The 9,216-nt window shown below is 45.8% G+C and overlaps 1 protein-coding gene across 2 annotated transcripts; it reads right to left on the reverse strand.

The window, feature by feature from the left end:
* Window positions 1–23: 23 nt before the first annotated feature.
* Window positions 24–8,999, reverse strand: LOC106563759 (rho GTPase-activating protein 24). Of its 2 annotated transcripts, none has more exons than XM_045690152.2 (7): window positions 8,464–8,999; window positions 7,907–8,114; window positions 7,547–7,676; window positions 7,284–7,357; window positions 3,693–3,814; window positions 2,157–3,225; window positions 24–1,403 (listed from the first exon to the last, which is right to left on the reverse strand). In XM_045690152.2, the coding sequence occupies exons 1-7, from the start codon at window positions 8,555–8,557 to the stop codon at window positions 1,181–1,183; spliced, it is 1,920 nt and encodes a 639-aa protein (XP_045546108.1). In that variant the 5' UTR covers window positions 8,558–8,999; the 3' UTR covers window positions 24–1,180. The 2 variants fall into 2 exon arrangements, with proteins under 2 accessions (XP_045546108.1, XP_013985077.1); XM_014129602.3 differs by having other exon boundaries at window positions 7,547–7,679; window positions 8,464–8,998.
* Between the last annotated feature and the right edge of the window lie 217 nt (window positions 9,000–9,216).

The raw sequence follows: 9,216 nt of genomic DNA on the forward strand, positions 1-9,216 counted from the left end.
TTGCGTGCTTGCATGCGTGTTTCAGTGTGTGTGTGCGCGCACGTTCCTCAGCAAAATGATTTAGTAAAAGTATGTTTTATTATTCAGGACGTTAATATTGCACTATACATATTGGTTTCGTGGAAAAGCTACAGGGTATTTTCAAGTGGTGTACTGTTAAAAGCTGTGACTCACCCTGCCCTGTCATAACGAAGTGAAATAGTGTTCAGATGGGTCCCAAATTATAATCCTTCATATTTATAGCAGTGTGAAATACCTGCATCAGTAATATGAGTCTGTTCTTAGATACCCTCATAGACAAACTCAGAACATGACCTCAATACTTGGAAGCACTAAATCAAATCCTATTTAAGATCAGCTTTCACACAGTGTCGAAATGGCTGTGGGATCTTGTCAGAGACTGGGAATAGTACAACTTCTCTGCGTTTCAACACCTTGTTTGGGCCTCACATTCAAATCTGGACCTTGAAGCTAGTTCCAATGCCCCCCCCCCCATTCTTCCCTTCTAAGCAGGGACATATTTAGACCTGGGGCACCAGGTGGGTGTAATGAATTATCAGGTAGAACTGAAAACCAGCAGTACTCCGGATCTCATAGGGTCAGATTCTATGAGACTGTTATGTTACTTCCCAGATCTCTTTCAAAACTTTTCCTGTGTGGCTCAGGACAGACTGGCTGGGTCTGGGCCTCTCTTTTATATCAATGGCCAGGCCAGCTGTCAGCCATCCATTGTCTCCAAGTTTTGATTCTGTATGTTATAGGGCTCATTTCAGTCATAGACACATTTAGTGAGCTCAGTAGCTTATGTTTCTTGTCTGTCTCCATCGTCTCCAGTCCACCTCATTCTGGTCTGGTCTGGTCTGGTGGTCAATATGTCTGGTTGAACAATGTCCAAGGCATCAGAGCAGAGCTGTCTATCTCAGCAGGTTCCATCTCAAAACTGTCTTAGAACCATCCTCAAACATGTACAACTCATTAAGAGACAAATCCAATATGGATTAATCATGGCAACAGACAGTTCTCTCTGTATTCCATTCAGATGGATAGTGTTTTCTCCTGATACTGCTCTTGTAGTGCTCTGATAATGGCATCTTTCTCTAATCTGACTGGCCATCAGAAGCTCTGTAAGATATGCTTGCTCTTCCTGGCCTCAGCGCTCAGCTCTCCAGGGGTGCTAACCCTAACCTTCGCTCTTCCGTGCCTCAGCGTTCAGCTCTCCGAAGGTATCAAAGAACTGCTCCATCTCCCTCTGTAGAGTGGTGTTGCGGCGGTCGGCGTCGGCCCGGGCACGCTCCACGTTGCGGATCTTGATCTCGGCCACGCTGTACCAGCGGCGCTGCTGCTCCAGGCTGGTCCGCAGTCCCACCACCTCCCCCTGGAGGGCCTCGTTACGCTTCTCCAACCTGGGAGAGACAGGACAGAGAAGGACAGGGAGTCACACACAGTGGTTTCACTCTGCTGGTACTACAGGACTGTGGTGTAACATGGAACATGTAGGACTAATATCATGTTATTGTAACCTGACACATGTTGAAGACTATATAGACTACACTGAGTGTACAAAACATTAGGATCCCCTTCCTATTCTTGATGAGTTGCACCACCTTTTACCATCAGAACAGCCTCAATTCGTCGGAGCATGGACTCTATAAGGTGTCAAAAGAATTTCACAGGGATGCTGGCCCATGGTGACTCCAATGCTTCCCACAGTTGTGTCAAATTGGCTGGATGTCCTTTGGATGGTGATGGACCATTCTTGATAAACACAGGAAACTGTTGCTTGAAAACCCAGCAGCGTTGCAGTTCTTGACACACACAAACCGGTGCACCTGGCACCTACTACCATACCCCGTTCAAAGGCATCTTAATCTTTTATCTTGCCCATTCACCCTCTAAACTGTATACATACACAATCAATGTCTCAATTGTCTTAAGGCTTAAAAATCCTTCTTTAACCGTCTCCTCCCCTTCATCTACACTGATTTGAAGTGGATTTAACAAGTGACATCAATAAGGGATCATAGCTTTCACCTGGTCAGTCTATGTCATGGAAAGAGCAGGTGTTCCTAATATTTTGTACACTCCGTGTAGCATGTATATAGACTGTTGACAAGGACTGCTGTTGCATTGGCATGGTTTATTCACAGTTCTATTACCTCTGGATCTTGGCCTCGAACTCAGCCCTCTGCCTGGCCATCTGTTGTCTGAGGCCAGTCAAGAGCCAGTGCATGGCCTGGGAGGCCGGGGGGACGCGGAGGTCTGGAGGAGCAGAGGGCAGGAAGACCTCCGAGCTGCCCGTGCTCAGGGGGGCATCAGTGAGAGCAGAGGAGGAGGCTGGGGAGTTAGGATGGAGGTCCTCGTCTCCTGGGTCAGTCCTGAAGGAGGGGAACCTAGTGGACCCTCGTCCTGGGCTGGTTCTGACCACACCACTCCCACTGTCTTCCAGGGACAGAATCTCACAGGAAGACCAGGAGCTTCTGGTATCTACCATGCTGGCCGTGCCCACCTCTACCTCCACTGGGCCAGCAGGGCTGCCCCAACCACCATCCGCAGCCACCTCCTCCATGCGTTGTAGTGTGTCCAGGTTGTCATAGACAGACAGAGTACTGTCCTGAGCCTCACTGCTGCCACTGGTGCCAGTGGTCCCCTGTTCTGCAGCCCAGCTGGGATCCTCAGGGCCCCTCCAGCCAATGGGCAGCATGCTGCTGGGTTCTGGGGCAGCCTGTAGCGTCACTGTGGAGGCAGAGGTTGTGAGTTGGGAGGCAGGGTGGGGGCTGTCTGCGGTCTCAGTGGACTGGGACAGAGTGTATCTGTGGTACAGAGGCCCAGAAGCAAGACTCGCTGGAGAGAACACCTCAGCTGGCTGCTGCTGGTGGTCTGTGATGGACAGCCGTGTGGCTAAGCTGGTTTTATCTGGGTATTGGGCCGACTCTCTCCTCTTAGGGATCAGAGGCAGGGAGAGCTGGCGGGAGCAAGGGGAAGGATGGTGAGCTAGCTGTTGTTGGGGGAGGTGCTCAGCTGTTATGCCCAGCCTGTAATCATGCGACTGGGTCTGGGCAGTTGGCTGGATGTGCACACCCTGGAATGGGTCTCCTTTCCATCTCTGACATGGGTAAGAGTCAGGACGTGAAGAGCCAGGGGCCTCTATGTCTCCCCCCTCCCTGGAAAAAAGGCACTGGTGCTCCCTGATCAGCTCGGACATAAGCTGCTGCACCACGGCTGCCCCTGGGGGGGGGGGGGGCAGACAGACAGACAGACAGACAGACAGACAGTGAGTAACAGCTGGACACAGCTGGACACATACAGTACAAACAGCATCACATGGCACATAGCATGTTACACAACAATGTGTTGATATAAACAGTCTCAAGGACACACGGGCAGACAGACAGACACTATCTTTACCTGCCTATATCTGTCTCAGTCTGTCTTTACTGGCTCTGTATCTGTAGGCTAGTTCTGTCTGGCTCTGATCCATGTCTCTTTCTCTGAATAACACTCTCACCAGTGGAGGCTGGTGGGAGGAGCTACAGGAGGACGGGCTCATTGTACTGGCTGGAATGGAATAAATGGAATGCTATCAAATATATGGAAACCGCGTTTGACTCCGTTCCTTAATTTCAATTCCAGCCATTACAATGAGCCCATCCTCCTATACCTCCTCCCACCAGCCTCCACTGACTCTCACACACCTTCAATGATACTCTCAGGAACTTCAGCTTTGGGTCGTAGGATGTTTGGGCCAAAAACAGTAGCCAGGTTCTGGGTGCTCATCTTGTTGCTGCTAGAATAGGACTGGACTTCGTTCAAAAACCTGTATTGGCAGTGATTTATCTGTGTGAGACTTGGGCAAAGTCGATTTTGTCACATCTGCTACATAACATACAGAAATGTGTCATGGTTGAACAGATGAGGCTGTATGGCGTATGTTGTGACTGGGCCACAGGTCAATTCTATTGGGTCGTTCCACCTCTAAAAGTCCAAGAAAGAGGATTTTGACACCCACTATCTCAGATTGTTCTGAAATCGTTTCTGTTGTTAGAAACAGATAAGATTAGCATTTTTGCACCATTATTTTTTGGAGATACATATCATCAATTAAGCTAATTGATTTCACCCAAATTTGTCATTTTAATTTATAGCATTCATTCATATGGTCCCATGTGGCTCAGTTGGTAGAGCATGGTGTTTGCAACACCAGAGTTGTGGGTTTGATTCCCATGGGGGACCAGTACCAAATACGGAGAAAGAATTTATGAAATGTATGCATTCACTACTGTAAGTTGCTCTGGATAAGAGCATCTGCTAAATGACTAAAATGTAAACAAATATAATATTAAAAAAATATCGTAACTAACATCTGATTTGGATCAACCTTTTTTAAACAATGAGTTAGACATGAAGAACACACAAAAATGGTCAAAAGCCATGCTTCATGTCCAAATCATCCTGAAGTAGCTAAAAATTGATTGTGTAACTCAATGATGTTACTTGGATATGAAACGTGAAAATGCTAGTATAGGTACCATTGACTTGCATTGGATTTCTGCCACAAATGAAAAGAAGTTAGCATTTGAAACAGTGGCCAGGTAAATAAAAACCAAAGCATAGATTGCTGTCATACCTTGTCCATAAACTGCTTACAGGGTAAGGAAACCAATATGTCATTTGGTATTATGGGTGAACTATTAACCCCTTTAACATTGAGGGGGGAATTCTTTAAAAAATAAATAATAATAATAGCAGGAACAGCTATCTATGGGACATAAACCTAACAACTTCAATGACTCTGAACAGGGGGGATAAACATCACTAAATTCACAGAGAATATATCACATAGGATGAAGAAACTCCAAGCCGCAGCTCCATACTACTAGTCAGACATACTGTATACTTTATGTAAGGATAGGATTGGCGTTGGGTGTGGGGTGTGGGGGGTTTTCTGGGTGGCTTTTGACAATCTATTTGGATTCCACGTCTTACTCATTGTTAGAAAAAAAGTTTGGTCCAAATCGGATGTTGGGTACTATATTTATTGAATATTATATGAGTTCTATAACTTAAAATGCAATCAATTAGCTTAATTTCTCAGATAATTATATTTCAACAAAATTATGTTGCAGGAATTCTATCTAATCTTATCTGTTTCTAACTACAGAAATGATTTCAGAACCATCTGAGATGGTGGGTGTCATGGTTTGTTGAAATGACATAAAACGACCGATAGTGCAGGAATCATCAACTAGATTCAACTGCAGGCCGATTCTTCTTGAGCTAGATGGTCAGGGGACCGGAACATAATTAAAAATCATTTGTAGACTGCAAATTGACCGCGAGAAACAAAAACAGATATAATATTTGACTTAAATAGAATCATTTCAAACCTTGCTTACGTTTGTATACGATCACATACAGTGCCTTCGGAAAGTATTCAGACCCCTTGACCTTTTCCAAATTTTGTTACATTACAGCCTTATTTTCTAATTGATTAAATTGTGTTTTTTTTCTCATCAATCTACACACAAGACCCCATAATGATGAAGCAAAAACATTTTTTTTAAATGTTTTCTAATTTATTAAAAATAAAAAACATTTATCACATTTACATAAGTATTCAGACCCTTTACTCAGTACTTGTTGAAGCACCTTTGGCAGAAATGACAGCCTCCAGTCTTCTTGGGTAAAATGCTACAAGCTTGGCACACCTGTATTTGGGGAGTTTCTCCCATTCTTCTCTGTAGATCCTCTCCAGCTCTGTCAGGTTGGATGGGGAGTGTTGCTGCACAGCTATTTTCAGTTCTCTCCAGAGATGTTAAATCGGGTTCAAGTCCGGGCTCTGGCTGGGCCTCTCAAGGACATTCAGAGACTTGTCCCGAAGCCACTCCTGCGTTGTCTTGGCTGTGTGCTTAGGGTTGTTGTCTTGTTGAAAGGTGAACCTTCGCCCCAGTTTGAGGTCCTGAGATCTCTGGAGCAGGTTTTCATCAAGGATCTCTTTGTATTTTGCTCTGTTTATCTTTGCCTCGATCCTGACTAGTCTCCCAGTCCCTGCCGCTGAAAACCCCCACCATGCTTCACCATAGGGATGGTGCTAGGTTTTCTCCAGACGTGTCACTTGGCATTCAGGCCAAAGAGTTGAAACTTGGTTTCATCAGACCAGAGAATCTTGTTTCTCATGGTCTAAGAGTCTTTAGGTGCCTTTTGGCAAACTCCAAGCAGGCTGTCATGTGCCTTTTACAGAGGTTTGGCTTGTGTCTGGCCGCTCTACCATAAAGGCCTGATTGGTGGAGTGCTGCAGAGATGGTTGTCCTTCTGGAAGGTTCTCCCATCTCCCCAGAGGAACTCTGGAGCTCTGTCAGAGTGACCATTGGTTTCTTGGTCAACTCCCTGACCAAGACCCTTCTCCCCCGATTGCTCAGTTTGTCCAGGCAACCAGCTCTAGGAAGAGTCTTGGTGGGTCCAAACTTCTTCCATTTAAGAATGATGGAGGCCACTGTGTTCTTGGGACCTTCAATGCTGCAGAAATGTTTTGGTACCCTTCCCCAGATCTGTGCCTCGACACAATTCTGTCTCGAAGCTTTACGGACAATTCCTTCAACCTCACGGCTTGGTTTTTGCAATGACATGCAATCTCAACTGTGGGACCTTATATAGACAGGTGTATGCCTTTTCAAATCATGTCCAATCAATTGAATTTTCCACAGGTGTACTCCAATCAAGTTGTAGAAACATCTCAAGGATGATCAATGGAAACAGGATGCACCTGATCTCAATTTCGAGTGTCATAGCAAAGGGTCTGAATACTTATATAGATAAGGTATGTGTTTTTATTTTTTATAAATTTGCTAAAAAAAAATACTGTTTTTGCTTTGTCATTGTAGGGTATTGTGTGTATTTATTTAATCAATTTTAGAATAAGGCTGTAACGTAATAAAATGTGGAAAAAATCAGAGGTCTGAATACTTTCCGAAGGCACTGTATATCTCTCTATTATGTGTGGGAATACTTTGGAACACATTTCCAACATTAAAATCACTTGGATGTCCAACAATAAACAAACAAATAAAAATGAATCAAATACAATATTTTTTTATATTGCTCAGAAAAGTTGAGGTGCCTAATAAAATCCCCGCGGCCCGCAAGTTGGGGAACCCTGCTTTTGTGATTCAATCAATTTCCATTCATTGCTTTGGAAATGCATTAATCGTGAGGTATGTTGTATGCAGATTTGACCATATCTTGATTTGTGATAATTGTTGTAAATTACAGGTAAACGGTAGACTTACTGGCAGATGTAGTTGAGCAGGTTGAAGTTAGCCACTGGAAGTTGATGAAGAAGATGCCGTAGTTCTGTCAAACTCTTGGAGACACAGGCAAAGATATTGTTGTAGGTAGTGCGCTACGCTGCTTCTATCACAATATTAACCATTGGTGGAGTTTATCAATTAGATTTCTCCCTTGGACTTTTAGATCAGCGGTGTTCTGTCTTCATCTGTTTATCCGGTGCATCTCAGCATGGCCTGCATGATGTGGCTGGATGGAGACTTACCTGCTTCCTCTCAGAGGAGATCTTCTTGCCACACACCAGGAAGTCCTGGTATCTAGAGAAGGGCACCAGTGGCTCTGGCAGCTCCCGCAGATACAGCTTCAGGAGAGACGCCACGGTGTGCACGTCTGTACTGCTAGGATGACAAACCCGCACGCACACACACACACACACACACACACACACACACACTTAAAATACAGCACATCACTACCAGTGTATGTGGGTGATCAACTACATATAGTGAGACATCCAGACATACCTGGAGCATAGGTATAACTTTATGAACTTGATCTGTTTGCTTGGGAACTGCAGTGTTTGCAATCAAGCAGAACCTGTTTGGGTTGACTGGAGAGCTCTTACCTGTCAAAGGAGGGCTTCTCCCCAGCGTCGAAGGCATCCTGCAACTCTTTAACCAGCGTGGCCTGGCCTGGCTGGCGGAACAACCCCACCTCCAGAAGACCCCGCTCCCGGATAAAGTCCACACACTGCTCCACCACCAGCGGTGCCATGTTTACCCCGTAACGCCGCTCATACAGAACCGTCTCCTCCAGCCGCTGGCCAAACACGCCTGAGAGAGACAGAGAGGAGAGAGAGAGAGAGAGACAGAGAGGAGAGAGAGACAGAGAGGAAAGAGAGAGAGAGGAGAGAGAGAGAGGGGAAAGAGAGGAGAGAGAGAGAGAGAGAGGATTTAAGATCACCCAGGCTAATTTAATAAACAGATGATTATAGAGTTTGATGGTTCAGGGATTTTCTTTCCTTTCCTCAGACAAGTGAACTCAAACCCTCCATACCCCCATACCACCTATCTACACAGCCTGCCTCACACTGCAGCTCTGTGTGGGTCTCTGTGTGGGTCTCTGTGTGGATGCCTGTGTGTGGTTCTCTGTGTGGGTCTCTGTGTGGTCTGAGAAACTCACGCCTCCTGAAGCTCAGAACCCGCTTGATCTTCCTGTAGGCAGAGTGGGACAGGTAGCTGCTGGTCCTGTACACTGTCGCCTTGTTCTCCGGCATCTTCGCTTTTCTCTTCACACTTATTTTTTCTCCGTCCAGATCTCTCTCTCTCTCACCGTCCAAATCTCTCTCTCTCTCTCACCATCCAGATCTCTCTCTCTCACCGTCCAGATCTCACTCTCTCTCTCATTGTCCAGATCTCTCTCTTTCTCTCACTGTCCAGATCTCTCTCTCTCTTTCCCCACCCAGATATTTCTCTCTCTCTCACCATCCAAATCTCTCTCTCTCTCTTTCTCCTTCCAGATCTCCCTGTCTCTCTCACCATCCAGATCTCTCTCTCCTTTTCCCCTCTTTTCCTCCACTCTTTTCTTTCTGGCCAGTCGGGCTGTTTGATGGGGGATTATGAGAGGACCCAGATGGCTTGTGACAGCTCGGCTCCGCGGAGACCAGTGCGTGTCCTCGCCCACTTTTATCTACCTCTTTTTGTTTTGTAAACTCTCTCCTGGCTGGTACTCCGTGTTATGCCTATTCTCTCCCTCCCTCCCTCCTCCTCTCCCTCTCTTTAGGTAAACAGATAAGGCTCCTTGCTCTGATGACTCAAGAAATGAGGGGGCAGACTTTCCTTGTCAATGCTCAACAGTGGTCCCTGAGCTCAACTATGTGACCTCATCAGATAAATGAGCATTCCAATGGAAAGAATTTCATTCTACAAGAAGAGG

Source organism: Salmo salar, chromosome 11 (genome assembly GCF_965601325.2).
Source record: "Salmo salar chromosome 11, fSalSal1, whole genome shotgun sequence".
Classification (NCBI taxonomy): Eukaryota; Metazoa; Chordata; class Actinopteri; order Salmoniformes; family Salmonidae; genus Salmo; species Salmo salar.

Bases quoted from the DNA above. Each gene is read 5' to 3' on its own strand.
- LOC106563759 (XM_014129602.3), bottom strand. From the start codon at position 8,557: ATGCCGGAGAACAAGGCGACAGTGTACAGGACCAGCAGCTACCTGTCC. The intron at 8,115-8,463 runs GTGAGTTTCTCA...TGTCTCTCTCAG, and splicing joins GGTTCTGAGCTTCAGGAGGC to GCGTGTTTGGCCAGCGGCTG. The intron at 3,226-3,692 runs GTGTGTGAGAGT...CCCCCCCCCCAG, and splicing joins TCCTGAGAGTATCATTGAAG to GGGCAGCCGTGGTGCAGCAG.